Source organism: Mastomys coucha, unplaced genomic scaffold (genome assembly GCF_008632895.1).
Source record: "Mastomys coucha isolate ucsf_1 unplaced genomic scaffold, UCSF_Mcou_1 pScaffold21, whole genome shotgun sequence".
NCBI lineage: Eukaryota > Metazoa > Chordata > Mammalia > Rodentia > Muridae > Mastomys > Mastomys coucha.
Genome location: NW_022196904.1, coordinates 42450636 through 42474097, shown reverse-complemented (window position 1 = coordinate 42474097; position 23462 = coordinate 42450636). Strand labels below are relative to the sequence as shown.

At 37.0% G+C, this 23462-nt stretch overlaps 1 protein-coding gene across 4 annotated transcripts in view; it reads right to left on the bottom strand.

The window, feature by feature from the left end:
- Positions 1-7369: 7369 nt before the first annotated feature.
- Ano5 (anoctamin 5) overlaps positions 7370-23462 on the bottom strand; it is a 70078-nt gene continuing 53985 nt past the window's right edge. For all 4 annotated transcript variants that reach the window (XM_031386791.1, XM_031386793.1, XM_031386792.1 and 1 more), the window contains 6 exons: positions 21320-21417; positions 17568-17698; positions 15886-16091; positions 13639-13817; positions 11595-11700; positions 7370-10508 (listed from right to left, as the gene is read on the bottom strand). In XM_031386791.1, the coding sequence (XP_031242651.1) occupies positions 10287-10508; positions 11595-11700; positions 13639-13817; positions 15886-16091; positions 17568-17698; positions 21320-21417 (942 nt within the window). In that variant the 3' untranslated portion in view covers positions 7370-10286. The remainder of the gene's footprint in view (positions 10509-11594; positions 11701-13638; positions 13818-15885; positions 16092-17567; positions 17699-21319; positions 21418-23462) is intronic.

Here is a 23462-nt window from a genome sequence, read left to right as displayed (position 1 = left end):
CTCTCATCCCCACCCTCTCCTGCTTCCTGGCCCTGGCATTCCCCTACACTGGGGCATAGAACCTTCACAGGGCCAAGGGATTCTCCTCCAATTGATGACTGACTTGGCCATCCTCTGCTACATATGCTGCTGGAGCCATTAGTCCCACTATGTGTACTCTTTGGTTGGTGGTTTAGTCCCTGGGAGCTCTGAGGATACTAGTTAGTTCATATTGTTGTTCATCCTAAGGGGCTGCAAACCCTTCAGCTCCTTGGGTCCTTTCTCTAGCTCCTTCATTGGAGACCCTGTACTCAGTCCAATGGATGTCTATGAGCCTCTATTTCTGTATTAGTGCAGTTTTGTCTAGGACCTCTCTTTAAGATCACTTTAAGAATCATTTACTTTTTGGGTTGTTCTTCAAGGCATGTGTCTTCTGTGCTTACCAACAATTTTTTTTCCAAAACAGGGTTTCTTTATGTAGCCCTGGCAGTCATATGTCACCATTGCCTAGCTCCACCCACCATTTTATTGAGAACATATTTTCACTCTGACTCCTGTGTTTTTACTTTTTTTATTAGATGTTTTCTTTATTTACAATATCTCCTTTTCCAGGTTCCCCTCCAAAATAAAACAAAATAGAATAAAATAAACAAAAACTAAAACAAACCCCTGTTGTCTCCCCCCTCCTCCTGTCCCACCCTACCCCCTCCTGATTACTGGCCCTGGCATTCTTCTACACTGGGACATAGAACCTTCACAGGGCCAAGGGCCTCTCCTCCCATTGATGACCGACTTGGTCATCTTCTGCTACACATATGCTGCTGGAGCCATTAGTCCCACCATGTGTACTCTTTGGTTGGCGTTTTAGTCCCTGGGAGCTCTGAGGGTGCTAGTTAGTTCATGTTGTTCATCCCAAGGGGCTGCAAACCCTTCAGCTCCTTGGGTCCTTTCTCTAGCTCCTTCATTGGGGACCCTGTACTCAGTCCAATGGATATCTGTGAGCCTCTATTTCTGTATTAGTCGGATACTGTCAGAGCCTCTCAGGAGACAGCTATATCAGGCTCCTGTCATCCAGCAATTGCTGGCATCCAAAATAATGTCTAGATTTGGTGATTGAATATGGGAAGGATTCCCATGTGTAACAGTCTCTGAATTGTCCTTTACTTTTCACTCTTTGAGAAATTTCTTGCAGTGTAGCAGAGCAAGATGGCCCAGAGTCAATGTAGGAACCTCATGTTCCAGCATTGTGTATGAGTTCATATACATACAAGGCTACCTGTGTGTATACACAGTCAAATCTGCACTTATGAGACACTGTGAACTGTATTATCACTACTTTCATTCGAATGTGACACTGCTTGCTCTAGTTTTATCCCTTTGGTTTCAATATCTACTCCCTCCTCCAAAAATTACTTCCAATGTCTTTACATATCTGATCAACCATATATATGCACTCATCCTTTCCAAGTCATCTTCCTCTTTCTCATAGGACCACCTCACTCGAAATTAGCTATACCAACACAAATGTAAAGGTGGCTTTCAACATTTGGCTTTTGAGGCTTCAATGTTTGTATTGGTGTGAAGTCCATTCCCCAAGCTTCCCAAACCATCCTTATTCACCCTTGTACTAGCTTTGGATGCGCACCCTCTTCATGTTACTCAGCTTCCAGGCTAACACCATGTACACCCCATCTCCTTCCTCCATGCTCATCTTGCTACTTGCCCCAAGCTCCCCTTTGTAGGGATGCATCAATTACTTTTCTTGGGCACTGACCTTCCATGTTGTACTTCCACCATCATGGGTGCCCTCTTCATCCTCTTTATGTTCCAGCATTTGGTTCACCAGCCATTTCTGCCTCCTTTGAGGGCTCTCATCTCTTCCTGCTCTTAGACTTAGTCTTCAAACAAGACCATTCCACAATCTCACAAATGTCACAGCGATTGGTCTGAGCTCATAGTGCTCCTGTTTTACATCCAGTATTTGATTTGTTTGATCTCTTACCCCTTGAGTAGAATGCTTTTTCCTCCTTTTGGGTTCTAACTCACTCAGCAAAGCAGTTGTCACAGCTACCTGTAATGGAACTCCTTCAGAATCAGGATTGCTTCTCTAGTTTAGTTCTAGCTCCCACTGGAAATCTGCTAAGCACAGAGACAATCCCCACCCTCCATCTTACTGACCCAAAGACTACACTCACAACCCTAGTGTCTGAGCCCTCACCAAATTTTTACTGCAGGTTTTCCAACTTTTCTTCTACTCTTCTACTAATGATAATGATACAATGAAGGGGAAGGAGACAGGGTGAGAATGGCTCACAGCAGTCCTTACCAAAACTATAAAGAAACACAGTTTTCCATCTTATACAGTGCATGCCATGCCTTCTTGTTGTGGACTTTGTCTTTCTATAACTAAAGTCAAAATAAATTCATTATAGCCAAATTTGTTTCTGTTCCAAGTATTTTATCACAGCAACAGAGATGAACCTGGACTGTCTCTCAATGCCTTTCTTTCTAAGTTTCTGTGTTGGTCTGGTCACATCTTATTTCACTGATATTGGTAGCCTTTCCATTCTATATCAGCTACCTTCATCATGTGCTTTGTGAAATGCCTAGTGATGTGCTTTGCATATTTGTACAGTAAAGCTCTTCATCTTTTAAAGTTTGACTTAGAGGACTTCCTTACTTAATCTGGAGAAGCCTTCTCTTTAGGAAATACTGTCTTTATCTGTGATGTGGATTTCCATGTTATCAGGTAGTAACTTCATGAACAGAATTTTCTGGTTTTTAAGACTTCAAATGTATCTATTGCCCCTGTTCTTTTTCCAGTTTATCCAACCCCACTTTCTCCTGAATTCAAAAGTTTGTTATTGCTCTTTTTCTCCCACAATTTTACTCATTTCAAACAGTCAATGTTTGTGTTATTACTTTTCAGACTTTGATTTTTAGTTCACTGCATTCTCATAACTCCTACCTCCCATTCTTTGGGTTTATTTAGCTAATTCACACCTACCTATGTCTGCAAATAACAAACTTTGTTTTCATAGCTTCCTTCTCCAATAATGTGAGGATTAAAGCCATTATGCATTTCTGTTAAAACTGTGTTGAGCTTTTTTCCACACACATGTAAATGGGACTCCCCATCTGTTCTGGGGTAGTCTTTAACATGTGGGTTCTTCTAATCCATATGTCAGTGAGAAATGTTTTGCCTGTTTCATTTCCAAACATTTCTGTGTCACTGCTGCTTTACTCTCAAAAAGTTTAACTCACTACAGTGAGGCAACTATTTTGGAGAGCTCAGTCCCGTGAGGTTAATTTTGTCTGCTGTATAGTCCGAGATGCTTCTGAACAATATTCTACAAACACTTGGAAGGAATGTTTGTTCTACTACTATTAGATGCCATGTCAGCTGTCAAATGGATTGCTTGAATTTTCCATCATCTTTACTGCATCCAGCTCTCTGAGCGGCCAATCACCCATTGGAAAAACATTAACAGCTCCCATCACAACTGTGGGTTCACAAACCCCACAGCTTGGCTCCTACTGTTAAGTATTTCTCTTATATGAATCCTGCCTGTTATTAGCTGGATACATATTTAAAATAGTTATACATTCTTACAATTACCATTTTATTAACAAAATCTCAGTTTACGGTACTACATCTTGCCTTGTAACTGTCTTTGCATAATGTGAACATGAATTGGTTTTACTATTTCCCGTATCTTTTCTGTCCTCTTACTTGTTACTTTTCTGTGTCCTTATACTTCATGTCTTCACAGACTTCTCAGGGATTTCATGAGGACTTGTGGTAATTGCTGGGCCCTATATTAAATCTTTCTTTCAAATACATACTAGGTCTGTTGGAAGCTCAGCTAAGCCTTTCTTTCTTTTGCTCGTTTTGTCTCCTCTTGGGAACCTTCAGTTTTATCACATGGAAAATCCACCGTACAATGGACTTACACCCCTTCTTCCCCTTCTCCTCCCAGTGAATGGTTCCACTTGGGTCATCTGCTTTATAATTTTCTGATGTTCTTAATCAAGTGTTTAGGGCTGATTTTCTTCACAAACTGCATGTTTTTATAATTTAATGCACTATAAACAAATAAAACATTATTTACAAATTTGGGGGCAGGTAAGAATGTGCTCAAATATAATATACACCTGCATGTAGATGCCTGTATGTAACACAGTACAACAAATACATTAATTCTCTTTTAAACTATTTTGCCCTCTTCTTGCCCACCTTTTCTCATGGTTACAACTGTCTGGATAAATTTGGTCTATTATTGCTGGAACTGAGCTCTGTCACTGCTAACTAGTAAAGACAGACAATAAGCTGCCAGGGTGGAGAGTGATGTCCATGTCTGCTTTGCCTGGTTTTCCTTGCTTTCCATGGTTTTTCCTTTGTATTGTTTTATTCCCACTTCTTAAGATGCTATCATGGCTTTTCTGCATTTTTAAAAGTAACTGCACATTTATCATAAAAACTACCTACCAGATGGAATGAATTCATCACACAAATATTCCATTGGGAGGTACTTTTGAAAATATATAATTGGAAATACCATATACATTTTATTTCCAATGCTTTCTGACTCCTGATGTATTCCAAGTATTGTTACATATTTCCTGGTTATGTTTTATTATTCTTTTTGTTGAAGTAGTAGACAAAGAAAGGTAAATGATTAGATTTTAGTTCTTTGAAGTTTATTAGTTGTGTTTGGTTTTGAGATTGTACGTGAACAGACATTTAAAGTGTTTAGAATGCGAATTAAAAGAAGTTGTTTTTCATTTCCTAAGAAGATTTTATGGAAATAAACTACATCTAGTTTGTTGAACATGTTTTTTGAGTGGTTTATAGCCTTACTAAGCTTAGGGATATCTTTTGTCTGTATAGTGTTCTGTGCCTGTTTGTCCAAGAAATCTTTACCTATAAGGTCTGATATGGCTAATCCTGTCAATTCGCCTAGTCTCAGAATAACTACAAGAAACACACTTCTGGGTATTTCTAGATAAGTTTACCTGAGAGGGAAGACACCTTCCTTGGATGTAGGTGGCATCATCATATAGGTGGGGTTCCAACTGAGTAAAAGGTGATAACCAATATTTATGCCTCCTGATTACAGATGCAATGAAATCAGTTGCCTCATGCTCTGTTGCCATGATTTCCCCTTGATGATAAACCAAATTCTCAGGCAGTGAACCAAAAAAATTCCACCTTCCTTAATATGCACTGGTTGGGTATTTTGTCACAGAGATGAAAAATGCAACCAGATTTTACTTGCCAAAATGATAGACACCAGTAAAGCAGCTAAGGTTTCTTTTGTGACTATTCTTGAAGATAAGTATGGTATGATGAACATATAATCCACCTAGCCTGTTTGCTCTCTTTTCTCCTCTATGTCCACTCCTGATGATCCCTGGGCTCCTGTGAGTGGAACTTGGCTGCAGATTGACATTAGCAATAGAAGACCCAAGGCCCTGTTCAGGAGCTCTGCTGTTTCATGCCCATGCCTGATGGCCCTGCAGACTCTGTTTTGTCCACAGCCAGGCTTCAGGGTAACAGAATGGTACATTTTATCCCAGATTGTAATTTCAAAAGAAATATCTTCCTCCATAATGTTTATAATTTTACTTCATTATTTACATCCTGTATGATCCTATGATCAATCTATAATGTACTTAGAATGTGATGCAATCATTTGACTTCTGAGTATTCTGACCTTAAAAATATATTGGTTGAATGTAATGAATATAATATCTTTAATAAATGGGAACTAGAGGTGTAATGCTACTCAACTGAGAGCCTCCAGATGTGATTGGAGAGGGAAGGACTAAAGCAGCTATGGAGGCTTGGTTGGTCTGATCCTAAGTAACTTTATGCAACTTGTGGTAGGCCAGGCTGACTGTTTGGGAGTCTCTGTAAAACTGCTTTCAGCAATTTCTCTAGACCCAGCAGCTACTCCCGATTGTCTCTGTACTTTGAGGATAATACAGTGACATTCTGAGCTAACCTTGTGGATGGGTGTGTTTAGAAGTCTCTGCAAAACATCATATTTCATGACAAGCCTTCTTTAACGTTCTTCATTTAAAAAAATTAGTTCTACCTGTATTCCAAACTTCTGGGCTAATAACCACTTATCGGAGAGTGCCCAGAAGTTTGGAATACAGGAAGAACAACCCACAAACCACAAGAAACTCAAGAAGAAGGAAGACGAAAAGGTGGACATTTCATTCCTTCTTAAAAGGGGGAACCAAATACCCATAGAAGGAGTTGCAGAGATTAACTATGGAGCAGAGACTGAAGGAAGGACAAGCCAGCCTAAATATAGCTATCTCCTGTGAGGCTCTGACAGTACCTGACTACTACAGATGTAGAGGCTCACAGCCATCCATTGAACTGAGTACACAGTCCCCAATGAAGGAGTTAGAGAAAGGACCAATGGAGCTGAGGGGTTTGCAGCCACTTAGGACGAACAACAATATGAACTAACTAGTACCCTCAGAGCTCCCAGGGTCTCAACCACCAACCAAGGACTGCACATGGTGGGTCTGATTGTTCTGGCAGCATGTGTATAGTAGAGGATTGCAAAGTCAATCATCAATGGGAGGAGAGGCCCTTGGTCCTGTGCAGGTTCTGGGCCCCAGTATAGGGGAATGCCAGGACCAATAAGTGGGAGAAGGTGGGGTGGCAGGCATGGGGAGGGGGAGGCAACAGGGGTTTGTTCTTGTTTTTGTTTGTTTGTTTGTTTGTTTTTTGGAGGGGAAACTGGGAAAGGAGAAATTTACATAATTTACATGTAAATAAAGAAAATATCTAAAAAAAAAAATTAGTTCTAAACCCAAGCTAATTCATATCCACTTAAATGAACTAAAATGGTTTAAAAAAACAAAGCCCCCAAATTTGGGAAGGAAAAATAGATTGGGAGAGGAGAAGATGTAGCATAGGGAATAAATAAAGTTATCAAATAATGAAATGAAGAGAAATGAAAAGGGTATCTGTCTCAACATATTTGAAATTATTTGCTACTTTAATCACTGAGTGATTTGGCTTTTGAGGTCAATAACTAAAGACAACTTTTTCTGAATACCCATGTCCTCCCTTAAGGAGAGAATATAAGGAAATAAAGGAAGGAAAAGGAAAAGAAGGAATGATAAAGAAAGGAAGGGAGGCAAAGAAGAAGGAAGGGAGGATGGGATGGATGGAGGGGAAAAGTGCAGGAGGAAAGAGTAAGTTTGTATACCCTGAGTTAACCTCAGGACACAGCATCTCATATCAGCAGAGCTGCATCCTGGAGCCAATGACATATTTAGAGGAATGGGCACTTGTGTCTCACACAGTTTAGGGCATACTACACATTATGTTTTAAACATTGTCATTAATTTTTACATAATGCTGATATAACTAACATACTTTAATTACTATACAGAAAAGTATATTCAAATTGCAAGAACAGTAACACGATAGTTCTATTGATTCCTTGTGGCAGAGTACAAAGCCTGGCAATGCAATGCCTCCCTTCATAGCATCATTCAATTACATAATAACTTTGAGAGGTTTGTCCAAAGCAATGGGTTATCTTTGTTGAATGACCAGTACCATTGTTACTGGAGAGAGGAGTCAATGACTGTTCACAGTACCCAACCCTACAAAAACACTTTGCAGATAAAGGCTTCCTTTTGACACACAATATTTGTCAATGTGGAATTTCTCCAGGTATTCTGTCACCCTTACTAACTGGCATAGTATTGAGAAGAGACTTGTTTATTCCTACCCATAACTGTATCCCAAAGTATCCCACATGAGATTCAGAGGCAACAGCTCTGTCTTTCCTCTTGAAAAAAAAAAAAAAAAAAAGGTGGAGTGGTGGTAGTGGTGGTGAAATACAGGAGTCTAGAAACACTGCCAAATTCAGATCATTCATTTAATGACAGTCCCCTCCTCTTGATCCCTAAAGTAAGTGATGTGAAGGATTTTTGGGTTTGTGTGAAAAGAAAAAATGAAGATAACGATGACTTTGAAAAGAGTTGTGTGGTTTGGGGCTTTAGCACTTGAAGACTAACTGCTTGTTTGACTGAGGTTTGAAGCACCCCAGCCTAGTACTCATCTGGTGTCAGTAGCATCTAGCTCAGCATTCCTACATCAACTAATGTGGTGGATGAAACGAAATAAATCTTCTGGGACAAACTATACCTGATTTTGACTAACAGACTTTCCAGAAATTGATTCTAGTATTTCAGAGTCATGAAACCAGAAGAAAGTGTTCAGTGGGAGATTACAAGGCAAATGCAATGTATCTGCCAATGCATTTGAAAGTTAAGTCACAGATTAAGCATAAGATGTGCTTGCTGTAGAATAAACTCCAACTTCGTTAATTTCTACGATTACTTTGGATATTCAGTCCTTGCCTTGGTTTTGAACCTGCAATGTGTGGGCAGCTTTGCAAGTTAGTTTTGTCCTTATCTTGCAGTCTAGCTTCATAATATTTTCAAGCCACAAAATTACAACATATTTCTAAAAAAACACCCTATAATCTTCCTTTTAAAAAATTAGCACCATGAAGAAGGCACACTCTGTGTGACAGCCATGGTAGTGACAGTGTGATTTGACAGGCTATAAGAGCCACACTGGTGACTTGAATCATCCTTAAAACAACTGGTTGTCTTATGTTGACCATCTCCACAGAACAAAATTATCTTTCAATAATGAAATCATTTCAAGTGACCCAAACATGTTCACAAAATCTACCTAGAATATGACAAATCAATATTGTCAATAATGTGATGTGCTCTTTTCTCATTTTTATTAAATCCGTAATCCCTAGTTTTAGATACTTAATGTCTATCAGTAGTTAGTTAATACTGTGATACCAGCTATGCTGTAAAATAGTGTTATTGGTAAGTGAACGCTACTTTTAAAACTCTTGTGATCAAGCTTTTTGTATGTATGTGATTAAAAAATACTTCTTTGTAGTTGAATTCTAATTTAAGTCTAAAGATTAGAGTACACTATAGCTGGACTATGCCTCCCACTATAGTGGTAAGTTACATACAGACACATGTGTGATATCGTATTAACTAAACCAATGACAAGAATTGAGGTATATCCACATAGTCCTGAGTTTGGATTGGATCATTTAACAAATAGACGTTTTATCACCTAACTATCACTTTCTTACTTTGTTGATTATGTTTTAGTGATAAACTGTGCTCACAACACTGACAGAGAAGACAAGTTGAGATCTGAAATGTATTGTGTCAAATCAACTGTCAATTGCTCATGGGTCAAAGGCATAGAAAGAAGGCACTGGACATTGAAGGGCTATGTAGCCCATGAAAATACTGTAAACGTACAAGGTTTGGAGTTTCTTTAGAGCAAAAAGAGTCACATTTTGTAAACAGCTTTTGCCTAATGTATGTATACAAATGGATAGAGCTCAAAAAGGCTTCATGATGCAAAAATCAGCATTTCAGAGAAATTTTAAAAGTTTTGCTTTATAATCAAATGAGTTAATCTCTAGGTGTTGTCTTGCATTCTTTAACTCTTAAGGAGACAAGCTGGCTTCACACAATACCTGCACTTAGAGACCTGTACCCACCATGGTGTTGAAAGCAGTCAACAGAGCAGAGACACTGCCTTTAAAAACCTTCAGACTGTCTTTTATAAAAATTCACTTAGTCTCATGGAAAAAGGAATTCTACCTTTCTCAGGAAAGGCTATCTGGGATTCTGACTGAAGCTAATTTTCACTTGACACTGTTAAGGATGCATGGATGCTATGATTTTTACCCAGTGTTTGTTAGTAAATGAGATTTCCCAAGATTTTGATTTTGGCTTTCATTTGTGCATTTTACAACAACAGACATTTTGTGACTTGGTGGGTCTCTTTTCTAGCTTTCTCTTTGAAATAACCTTTTTCTTGTCAGAAGGGAGACGGAAAACACTCAACAGGAGACAGTGGAGATGTGCAGTTGTCCTGCGTAGTGACAGAGCACCTGCTTCTCCACCCCCAGGCCATTGTTTCACTTTAAGTAGCAACAATCCATGATTTCCCAGATTCTGAATCCACAGGCTCCACCTGTAACTGTTTACAGGACCCCAGAGTCCTGGGATTGCCCAGTGGATGATGCCAGCCTATATTCTCTTCTGATAGCACAGTGCCAGTCTCTATTAAAGTGCATAAAGACTCTGAGTTAAAAATAAAAGAAGGAAAGAAAAACAAATGGCTACATGGCTTCCAGCATCCAGCCCGAAACCCAGAGGCAACAGTGGATACAGAAGTGGCCCAGAGTTTCCCCACTTGTGTGTGTGGATTAGACTGAAGTTTTGCCCTTCAGGGATTTGTTATCATTTACTGAAACATTCTTCCTGATGTTACCATATTCAACATCCAAGTTTTCTTTCAACTTGTTGAGCTCAAAGTCATGAATAATTTTAACAGTCATTAACTTTTCTCGTTTGATTTTCTCCACGACATCTTTGGGAACATCTGGTATCATCCAGGCCAATAAAAATTTAAGCAGAAACACGACATGCTAAAAGAGAGAGATAAAGGAAGACCAGTCAGACATACTGCTAGGATCATCAAGAATTTTACCAAGTAGTAAGGACTTTTTTGTTTGTTTGTTTGTTTGTTTGTTTGTTTGCATTCTCAAACTTGAAGAGTGTGCTTTCAGGTGTAGGGGACTCTGTTAGCATCTACAACAACTATGTTGTCCAATAGGGAATAACTTGTTTGTGAGGTTTCATACTGGCAGGTGAAAGAATTCTAAGAGTTTGCTCATTATAAGGTCACTAATAATGAAGAAGACTGGATGGCATTGTACTTTATAACAGCATTAGAAGCTGGACAAAATAGAGCAATGTCTTAAATGATTTTCAAGATTGTCAAAATTAAGGTTAAAAAAATTAATGGAAACAATTTTAGGCTTTTGATTCCAGAACAAACAAATGTAATATTTATAAGAAACTTTTCAATATTCAAGATTTCAAAACCAAACCACTTGTAATTTTTCTTCACAGAGTTCCTGAAATCTAACAAAATTACGTGGTAAATCCAGGGGAATATTGAAAGGGGTTTACTGTCTAGAAGACTGATGTGTATGTGTGTGTGTGTGTGTGTGTGTGTGTGTGTATACACAATTATTTTGAATAGCAGGAGGAAGATGATGGTATATATATGAAGATAGTGTCATGTGCTCTTGTTTGTGATATGCCATTCTAAGATGTCAGCAATTATAACCTAGCACTAAAATATGCCTTCAAAGTTGAAAGTTTGAATACGTATTTCAAGATTGTCAAAATTAAGGTTAAAAAAATCAGTGGAAATAACTTTAGGAGTGTTATGAAACAGAGCCTTCAGAGCAGGTGTTCTAAAAATCAGCCTTTTCCTGACCTTGCTGCCATTTCCTTTATTTAGCTGTTGCCAAGGTGTGTTTACCAGTTGTCTGTGAATAAGAAGCTTCCATGGAGACATTGCAATTTATGACAACAAATGATCTTTTTAAAAGAAAGGTGAAGAAGCAAACTTCTTTATGGCAGGTGTGTTTAGAAACAGCTCCTTTGGAGGACAAAATAGAAGGGAGATAAAAATTAGCTGGAAAGAGTCCAGGTCAGCTTACTTCCATTACTATGATGAAGGTCATCTTGGCGGCAAGGACATGCCAGAATTGCATGTTATGGCTATATTTATTCTCATGATCAGGAGGGTATCTATAATCTCTGTACCTAAAAAGGAAAAGGAACAAAAAATGAACCATAGGTAGGTGGACATCTAGGTATAGAGAAATTATCTATGGTGGATAGATAGATATAATAGATGATAGACAGATGATGGAGAGATAGATAATCTAGGATAGATACAGATGGTAGTTAATAGATGATAGCTAGGCAAACAGACAGAGACATGTGGGTAGATAAGAGATAGATGATCTGTGACAAAAAAATAGGTAGGTAGACGATAGATATAGATGACAGGTAGACAGAACAACAGATGGATGACAGGTATTTAAGGAAAATTTAATGAAGAGACCTGGAATAAGTTTTATTATTTCTCTTAGGAGATTGGGTACCAATGTAGGTCACAAGAAAATAACAGATCTTAAAACCTTTTCCTATTCACACCGCTCCAGGCTTTTGCTACTTACAGTATATCCCTATAATAGGAGATAAACAGAGGATCTCCTTTAGTCTAATGCAAACATCTCTCAGTGATAAAGCTGCCATGGCATCTTATTGAAATCCTCCTCCTATCTGACCCATCTGACTATGTGGACCACTTCTGGGCCCCTGAGACTCTTGTTTTCTTTTAGATGTATCAATGAGGCAATGTTCTTTTTCTGGACCCTTTTCAGGTCTCAGATTTTCAGATTACTCTCTACTACAAAGGCATCAGACTGATGTTCTTCAAAATGCAGGCCAGCTTTCACAAAGTTATGAAGCCAAGAAATCAGACAACAGAGATTTCAGTCCTGAATACTGAGCCACAGTCCCTTAGTATCCAAGTGTGCTATAGATCAGGGGTTTTGTTTGTCTGACTGTCCTGTAATGGTTTTCTTGCTTTATTAGGAATTCCCAAGGAAGAATGCAGGGTGAGGTTGAAATTAAGATTAACGGTTTTTGTATATATATGTGTGTATCTATGATTTATCTCCTATCTATCTGTACCATCTATTTCTATCATCTATATATCATCTAACACCTCTGCTTATCAATCTATCTATCACCTACATATGATATAACTATCATATATTTATATCATCTAGCTATTCATCTCTATCATCTATCAATTATATGTCTCTATCATCTATATTTTTTTATCTTTACTATATATGCCTATCACCTATTATCTCTATGTCTATCAACCTATCTTCATTTTTTATCTACCTAGACCATCTATGTCTATTATCTATATGTCTATGAATTTATGGATCTATTTATATATGTATGTATGTATTTATCTATCTATTTTCTATTTATCATCTATCAACCAAACTACTTGCCTATCTCCATCAGCTATCTTTCATCTATATATCTCTATTATTAACCCACCTAATATTGACAATTATTTTTATATTCTGTGGTATAAAGATCTCCACAGAACATGATACACTATGATAGTAACAGTTCACATGTCCCACCTCATTCATTCTATGTTGAAGAATACCTTTAAGTGGAATGATGGCTGGTGAACTGGCCTCATTAATATATAAGTAATATATATTAATATGTATAATATATATATATAATTGTTATTTCTCCATTTCTTAGTATATTTTCTAAGAATAAATGGTAAAATTCAGGTAATTAACTATACTGACTAATAGAAAGATGTTATAAATAAAGTCCAGGGAGCATGAGCTAGGTAGCAATATTTTCAAGAATAATTCAAAAATAGGAAATTATTTTAAAAATAATATGATCTCTATTTATAACATCCTTTCCTTTTATACAGTTTGTCAGGTAGTACAATGTGTGAATTCCAGAACTGATGTATGGTATTAACTCAAGAAATCTGTTGTCTCTGGTAAACTTTTTAGACAATAGGACACACGTTAGGAAAAAGATAATTTAAGAAAGACATTAAAAGTACAGTGCTTCACCAAATAAAGAGCAATACAAACCAGAAAAAAAAAGTAGAGTGCTAAAACTTAGACAAAAGAAGACCTGCAGGTGACGAAGTCTTTCTTCTCCATGGGCGCTGTGTGGTTGGGAAAGTCAGCTGTCAGGAACACTGACAGGCTGTTATTGACATATCCTCTCAAGGGCTCTGTGGAATTCGTTGAGTAGGCATAGAAGTAAACTAACCGAGGGATGATGTCAGATGTGAATGAGACAATGAAGGCCTGATGGGCAAAGGGAGAGAAAGATGATGAGCTCAGCTCAGTGCTCAAAGTCTGACTTATACGCAAGCCCACTTTTGTGAGCTGCATGAAAGTTAGATGACTCAAACACAACTCTAAAACATGCAAAGGCTCACAGGTAGCCTGAGATTAATTTTCCAAGATTTCCTAACTACAAAGGAGCTAAGTTAAGAATTGAACCTATGGGTATTTCCCGCTCCAAAGCATGTTCATTGTTCTTGGCCTTGTCATGTTTCATGTTTCTGGTTGACACATCCACTGTCCTTAAAAAGAATTCCCACTGTCCTGGCTAGGAGAGAGATAGGCAGGGATAGGAGAATTCATTGGTCTGTATCTCTGGGCATTTTTGTATCTATATGTGTATTTCTGTTTGTATTCATCTGTATATATTCTTAAAATCTCTGTGTATGTGCTTATAGGTGTATATGTCTGTACAGATATGCATGGATGTACCTATGTGTATTCATGACTGTGTCTCTCTGTCTGTGTATAGCAGTGTCTTGTGTCTGTATACTGAGTGTGTCTATAGTAGGCTGATGAATGAAAGAAAGGTCTTTGGGTTGACACTTAATTGTTGTAGCTTACTACAAGTAATTTCAAAGATTCATTCTATAGTGGTGCTATTTTTCTAAAGTAAAATAATCACAGAAATAGTTTGTACATTGTAGATCACATGAATGCACTTAGAACCATCTATCTGATTCTGGCACCAGTGCATGTAGTGGTATACATTTAAAAACCTTTTTCTGGAGCTGAAGGGGATTGCAACTCTATAAGAAGAACAACAATATTAACTAGCTGGACTCCCCACCCCCAGAGTTCCCAGGGACTAAACCACAAACCAAAGAGTATACATGGACAGATCCATGGCTCCAGCTACATGTATGGTAGAGGACTGTCTTATCTGGCATCAATGAAAGGGGAGGCCCTTGGTTCTGTGGAGGCTGGATGCCCCATCCTAGGGGATGATAGAGCAGTGAGGTAGGAGTGGCTGAATAGGTGGAGGAGCACCATCTAGAGGTAAAGGGGAGCAGGGATGGTTTGTGGAAGGGAGACGGGAAGGAAGACAACATTTGAAATATAAATAAGGAAAATAACCAGATTTTAAAAGATAAAAAAATAAAAAATAAAAAGCCTTTTCTTGTCTTCTATGGTAATGAGTTATATTTTGTATTTCTGTTGCTTATTGAATACATCTGACATTCTTTTCTTACAATTAGTAATTTTAAAACAGATTTTTAAAAACTGGCACAGAGCAGTGTTTCATAGTTCTCATGGGTTTGGAGTTTTCTTTTTGTTTATTTTTTCCAACAAATTAGCTCTTGTTTTATGCGGTATTTGTATACATTATTCTTTTATTTTATAAATTGACTATGATTAATTTTTGTTTTTATTTCTTTACTGCTTCTATTCATGTGTCTCTGAGTTTTCCTTTGGCAGCTGAAGTCATATGCTTAGGTTAGGTTTTCCTGTTTTAGTTTTTAATGAGCATTATCAGCTAAGGATTTTTCTGTAATTTCTCCATGTTCCCATTGTTTTAGCTTTACAGTTTCAACCACGTTTCCTTTACATAAAGCTTTCTAAAATAAATCACAAATATTCAGTGGTCAAATCTCCTTTTGATTAGCTAAGTAAAACTTCAATTGAAAAAAACATACTTTTGATAAATATGAAGGCTATAAATTAGTATTTGTAAAATATCATTTTAAAAATCATCTTGCAATAAGTAAAAATAAGTAAATTTATATTTATATGTACATATGTGTATCATTACTCCTTGACTGCATTGTTCAAACATGTTACATTATCACTGATTTTCTGCCTAGATTTGCGCAATCTGTAAAACAACATTATGAAATTCCAATGAGAAAGTACTGTTTTCTTCCTATTGCTTTCTTTGAAAATAACATTTAGGATAGCTTGTCCTTACAAACTATCGCTGTGATGAATTTGGTGCCAATGCGGGTTGAATCAGGTGCCATTCACATTTTTCCACCCCAGTAGATAAAAAAGAAATGCAAAGTCATCCCATGAAAAGAGGCACACTTACATTAGTTGCAACAGAAACAGTGGCCATTCCATAAAGTATGTCTTGCCAGACACCTATGGAGTGAGCTTTCGCTGCGACAGGTCTTCTGTACTGAGTTGTCAGTTTCCAGGCATCCACTCGGATCCCCATGATGTTGTTCAAGAGAGCAAACAGGGGTGCCAGAGGAAATGAGGCCACAAACAGTGTGACAAATCCGAACTGGATAACTGAAGAGACATGGGTCATCCATCATTGTGACACAGAGAGAAGGTCCATCATCCATTTCCTGCCACCTGTACCCTCACCACTTTTCAGCTGATTTGTTAGAAAGTGAATAATAACACTGATTCACCTGTCCTTGCTTTTTGTCCAAATAAATAATCTAAGGGAGAGGCAGTGTGTACTTTCAAGGGTTTAGTCTCAGAATTTTACCTAGAAAACTAGTTTATTTATTTAATTTCAATATCTTCAACACCAAAAGTAAATATAGCCAATGAGTCCGCTACACAATTATCTCATGACTAAAAGAATAAGTGAGAGCTTTCAGTATAAATTAAGTCTTGGTTGGCTCTTAATGATCAGAAGCTAATTTTGTTATGAATATTTCACATCTTTATGTCAGTACCAATTTCTCCTGCCTTTGTATATGCACTCATTCTGAACTTATACAGTGAGAGGAAAAAATACTATTTTATCACCCTATGAAGCAATATCTACCTATTGTATACCTAAGCTGCATAAAATAAGATTTCCCATCTCTTTGTGTAATAATATACAGAGTGTTATCTAAATAAGGCCATACAATATAAAGTACATTATGGTAATTTTAATTTATCTTAAAGGATAAAAATGTTTTATATCACAATGACAGATTTTAAGATGAAATATGTAGCATATCTAATAAACAGTAATCATGTAATGGTTTTCAGATCATCTCCTTTGCTGTACCATGATTTTGGTAATAAGTATATAACTGCTTTCTATAGCTCCAGCTAGGCATGTGATATCTGTGAGCAGAAGTGCCCTTGACATACCATACAAGCAACCTAAGTACCAGCCATCTAGGATTTCACCTCAGTGTGTCTTCTTTGTTTGATCACCAGGACAAAAAAAATGGAACCATTTTCTCCACCTATCCATCAACTCATCTGTCCAACAACCATCTATCTTCCATCCATCCATATATACATCCATATATCTTCCATCAATCTGCTACACACACACACACATACATATAGACACACACACACACATATATACATATGTATATATATATACATATATATACATACATGTATAGATCTGCCATCTGTATATATATTCATCTACTATCCATATTTCTCTCTGCCATCAAATCATCTACTCATTCATCCATCTTTATGCTATCTATATATCCATCCATGATATGTGTGTATGTGCCATCTATTCATCTACACACGTAGCCATCTATCTACCTATCCATCAATCTATTCACCATCCATCTACACATACACAAAATCACATATCCTTCCATCTCCCAGTATTCATATATCTGCCATCATTCATCCATCTGCCTTCTATCCATATATCTACCATCCATCCATCCATCTATCATTTTCATTCAATAATATCAAGCATCTACCATACATAAAGAAATTGCAAGAAATGAAAATTATTCATTTTTTTAGTATTGATGCTGCCTCAGAACCATGATTGAAAATTACCTGTTTCCAAGTACTCATAGAACAGCCTGTGATGTCCGTAAATCTGAAGGTCATGATCTTGCTCCCAGCGACTGTACAGTTTCTCAGAGTGGGTTCGGGCTCTTCGGCGTCTCCACCAATTAAAAATCAAGCTGTCAGAAAGGATAAAAGTTGACATGTGAAGAAGGAAGTCAGAGAGGCAGTGTGTTAAGTCTGGAAAACTATCAGAAAGAGAGATTAAGTACCTTAAGCTAACACAATAGAAGATAAAGTCCAAATGAAAACCTAGTATACTTTTTTCCACAAGTGGTGGTAGTTAGGTTAATAGAACATATTAAGGGAGGTGTCAGGGCTTGGCACAGTGGCCAATATCCATGCCTCTGAATGCTCCAAAAACAATTACAGAAATGAGAAGCTGAGCGTAACAGAAAATATAAGTGAAAGGAAAAGCAGAGGCTTAATTAAGTAAATTCGACATATTACAAGACACTAACCAATCAAATTCTATACCATATAAGGTAGATTATGGTAGTAGTGGATTGTGCAGAGGAATAAGCTTGTTTTTTAACTAGCAAATTAATCAATACAATAAACACACTGACAGTTAATGTTAAACACAAAATCACTTGGCATCAAACAACAAGTTTGCCTCTAGCAGATAATTCTAGAACCAAGTTAGCTCAATCTGATTAAAAGAGATTAACAAAACATAGGCAAATGTCCTCATCAATATGAGGAGTACTTGAAATAAACACCAAAGTGAGAATGTGCAGGGTCATATTCAAGTGAATGGTATGAAAAAATAAATCACTGAAATAAAACAAACACTGAGTTGTGGTTATTAAACAGAATCTGTTGCTGCTGGATAGTAGATCCATCAGGTGCTAAGTTTTTGGAGTGGGAGAAAAAACGCATTCACAGTTTTCCAAAACAAACAAACAAACAAACAAACAACCCAAAAGAAAATCTATCAAAGATCCAAGACAATAATACTGGTTGTTCTCTGCATGCTAAACAAAATCTATCAAAAATCCTAGACAATAATACTGGATGCTCTCACATGCTCAACCTGAATTTCAGAGTCTGAATTTTTATGCATTTAAAGGAGTAGCTCCCAGCCAGAGTAATTTTGCAAGGGAAGCTTTGCATTATTGGGAAACATTTTTCAGTTGTCACAATGGGGAGGAGAAGGCCAAGCACAAGCATCACATCATGGTGACTACAAGAATGCATCTATTTATCCTGCAGCACAAATGGAAACATAGAAATGCCTCAGGTAACTCATGACTGAGTAGCTACATGAGATTACTAAAAAACAAAAAGATAAAATTTATGATAAAAACATATTTTCCACACAAATACTTAAAAAAGAAGAAAAACAAGAGTTGGTGACTAATGCTTTTGAAGCATTACAGCAATTTTTTTAAAAGAAATATAAGCATCCAGGTAGGAAAGGCATCAAACAGCATGAACAAGTGCACATTGACAAAGGAGACACACAGCCAGAGAGCCATCCTCTCATGCTAATTAATCAGGGAAATGAAAAATAAGACCCCAAAGAGACACAGTTCATATGTACAAAATGGATGAACAGATAAACAAAATGTTACATGGACTGTTGTAGCAATTGTGTATTGAAAAGAATAAGAATAATTATTTTTATATAGCTTGGATCCAAACTGAAACACAAAAAGGCGGAGAAGAGGAGGGCACACAGAACAGGGTGGGGACACTTAGCAATTCCAAATGATGCTCTGTGAGCTCCCTTCTATAGGAACTGCGGGATTCCTACAGCACAGGCAGTTATCTTTAATTCTACACTAATTACTTCTGCTCTGTTAAAAATCATTTTGGAATAACTGATATTTGCCCCAAATTTTATATTTTGTATATGGATTTCTGATTTTCTTCAACATTTTCTAAAAATGAAAGCTTACTGATTTATTTATTTATTTATTATTTATTATTTTTGCAACCAGGCCAAAAATAAATTAGTCATGTTTGTACATATCACAGATTTCTGACATCTTCATTTCTCCCCATTATCTAGAACTAGTCTGTCAGCATTCCCATACTCCTGTCATTAACAAAATTTTATAGTGAGCTTTACAATCAAGTGAAGTAACTTACTCTTTGTTTCCTAGTTTCTTAACCTCCCACATAGTGTTTAGAATCTGTTTGTCTATCCAGAAAATAATGCTGATGTTTTCATGATATATATGCATGTGTCAACATAGAGGAAAAGGACAGTTTTACTACGCTGTGATACTCAGTCCAGAAACACACCATTTCTCTCCATTAATATGTTTTCAATTTCATACAATAAATAGGAAATAAACCCATCTACTGCCTTCAGATTGCTTCTAAAAAAGTGTCAATTCCCATACAAATTGAGGCCTTTATTATTTTTATTCTTTTCATTGGCAGAAATATTCCTATGATGTAGGAATCAGATGATATTTTTGCTATATGTACATTTATGTAATGTATATGTATATTTATATGTACATAAATATGCATGCATATAATTTGTTCATTATTGTGTTTTTGGAGGAGGGAGCAATTCTTTTACAAATAACCTAAGTTCTCTAGTGTTTCTATGCTTATACAAGATAACACAGGATTAAAAAACAAACAAACAAACAAAAAATTCAAAAGTTCAATGCTTAGTAATAGTTACAATTAAATATAGCATCATAGGGTTCAGGCACCATCTGGTAAGAGGGGGCAGAAAGACTGTAAAAACCAGAGGTCAGAAGAACTAGAAGAGGGTGAAGCGGTGTCTTCTGGAGACGACAAGACTCTTACATTCATGTACTCACAGCCCCTGTGGTTGTGACACACAACCTCAAACCAGTCAACATTCCTGCCTGAAGTAGTGTGTGTGCATGCTTGTGTGCATGCATGTGTATGTGTGTATATGTGCATGCACATGTGAGTGTTTGTGTGTGTGTATGTGTGTGGGTGTATGTGGTCATGAGCTGTCAACCCTGGAAGATGTATTCTGGAGAGTGGGAATCACCTTTCTTTAAAACTGTGGCCCCTGGCAGGTTGACCACCCTGCAGTGGGTGGCCACATACCCATGAATACATGTATAGTATAAACTGAACTAATGGAGCACAGCAGAAGAAAAGTGAAAGAGAAAAGAAGAAGTTAGAAGTGGGTGGTAAGATATAGAGTAGAGTAGTAGAGGACTTATGGGGAAGAGCAGAGTGAATAGGATTAAAGTACACTATATGCTCATATGGAATTCTCAAAGAACCAGTACAAATTCTATATTAACATTTTAAATAACAAAAGTATAATATGCAATATGTAGAATAAGCTGCTGAGGATCTAATATGTTGATTCCCCACACAGAGTGAGGTTCATGCCTTAAATCTTAGCATTCCAGGCTGATGGATCTCTGTGAATTGTGAGTTCCATGCCAGCCAGAGCCACACGGTGAGATGCTGTCTCAAAGGAGTACCAAGAAAAAAATAAAGCCTACACTGTAACATCACACTGTACTCAGTAAATATGTATATGCAAATGAGTATATGCAAGTGTCATTTGCCATTAAAAATAAAACTAAAAAAGAGCTTTGGTGACCACACAATTAAAGAAATACAACCAAAGCCTTTATTACAGAAGCATCCTGCCCTGTTCACTGAACATGAATTATTTCTGTTCACACAGATGTTTTTCTAATAAAGATAACATGACAGTGATAAATATACCCATCTTCTTGCATCTATTTAAATTAAATATGCAATGGGTGAGTCATACATACGGTTGAAAGGCTTCATGGATGTTTCCAAAAATCTGTTTTCCAATCATGATGATGGTTAGTTGGGTGGTCAGCTCTACCAGACAGCCTGCAGGACCACACTGTTCAGAAACAAGAGAGAAGAAAACAGAGCTGGAGGTGGAGAAACAAAATTTTGCTACATCTGGAATGTCTGAAACTCGAGAAGTTATAGTCAAGAGTTATAATTTGATCAAGGCAAGGCAGTGATGGAATTGAGGAGCCAATCAGTCCTACAGACTCTTTACCAGTGTAGCTGCATCACATCCATTTGTATACTGTGCTGGAGATACATACTTCTTAGTCTTATTCTTAAACAACAACAGCAAAATATGATTCTTATGTCTATCTGTGCTAGGGATAAAAGGTGGCATAATTTTCATGAGACAGTTCAGAAAACACTGATCATGTCTACTGAGCCATAGAAGAGCTCCTTCTTAATTCATGAACATATCCTGGAAGCTTTCAGGAATAAAAGTCCTATTCTACTTACTTTATATTTTACTGCCAAACCGTAGATAGGCTTTTAGATAGTGTCAATTGTCAACCTGTTAAAGTGTAGCAGAATCACCTGGGCAAAGAGCCTCTGGACATGCAAATGGAGGGTCATTTCTATGTTAGCAATTGAAGTGAGAAGAGCTGTCCATGGTGGGCAGCACCATTCCATGGATGGAACCCTGGACTGTATAAGTGGAGAAAGGAAGCCGAGCAACAGCAGGCATTCATTGCGCTCTAATTTCTGACTGTCACTGAGATGTGAATAGGTGCTTCAAGTTTCTGGTGCCTTGAATTTCTTGACATGGTGAACTGTACTCTTGAATAGTGAGAGGAAATAAACCATTTATCCTTTAAATTTATTTTGTCAGGGTATTCTATCATAGCAACAGGAAGAGAAGCCAAGACAGGCTCCGTATCAAGTTTTGCTCAATGGAAACTCAAATATCTAAGAGATGATAAAACTGACTAATGGATAGAATATCAGGAGCCATCTAGGATAGGCTAAAACTCAGAAGTGACTTCTGGATATAGTCCATTGTTTCACAGCTGTGATGGGTACAGCTCTGAATTTCAAGGCCTTCAGAGATCTCATCTCAGCATTGAGTCTCATTATTATATCTTTCTTGTCATTATTAAGTTAGTTTAATAATTCCTGGGCATTAGTCTACCCTATTGGGCAGATTTTGTACAGATCAACAAAGATGTACTCTCTTGTAGTAATGATATTGTATACAAATTGATAACTTCATATTTCTTAATAATGATTCTATAGAATACATAGATTTATACAAGTAATTTTGAGCTCTTTATAGTATGAAAGCTATAATTAGAGTTCTGAAAACCTTCCTGAGTCACAGGCTAATTGGACGTAGATAGAAAGCAGACTTGGAACATATTTACAATCAGGGAAAACGATCCTTCTAGGCTATCTGTGAAACAATTATCTGATAACTAAAGATAATAAACTGGGAATATATAATTTTCTGTAGGTGCAAGGACAGAACATAAAATATTGACTGGTTTTATCTATATAAAACTTCAAAATTAATGAGACACAAGGCAGATGATTTGCTTCTTGACAAACCATGCTAACTTATGGCATAAGAATTATTGTTTTAAACTTTTAATGAACGTGTGGAGCTAGTGATAGATAATGAATGTTTAATTAGGTACTAATCTTAATAGAAACACATGTAAACATTCCTGATGAAACTCCTTATTTGATTTATTTACTTGAATTAATGTTTTGAACTTGTGATGAACTTGTTTTAGAATGTAAAAACACTTAGAAAACCATGTGATCTATTCTCCTGAGAAAGTAAAACAACTAAGAAGAATGACAATAAGGGACAGGATTTCCTTCATTCAGCAATAAAAAGAAACAGGATTTTTTCTTTCACCAATAGAGGGATGAACCTTCTTCTTTTAGCAATAAAGAGGATGAGGTTTTTTTCTTTCTTATGTTTTTTTTCTTACTTTCAGCAATAAAAATGTTGAAGCATTTTCTTTCTCTGAGCACAAAGGTTGTTATTTTTCATATGGACTAAGTTTTTTCTGCATTGGCACTTTCTCAATGATGTTTGTTTGTGGAGGCTTTTGATTCATCCTCATATATATATATATATATATA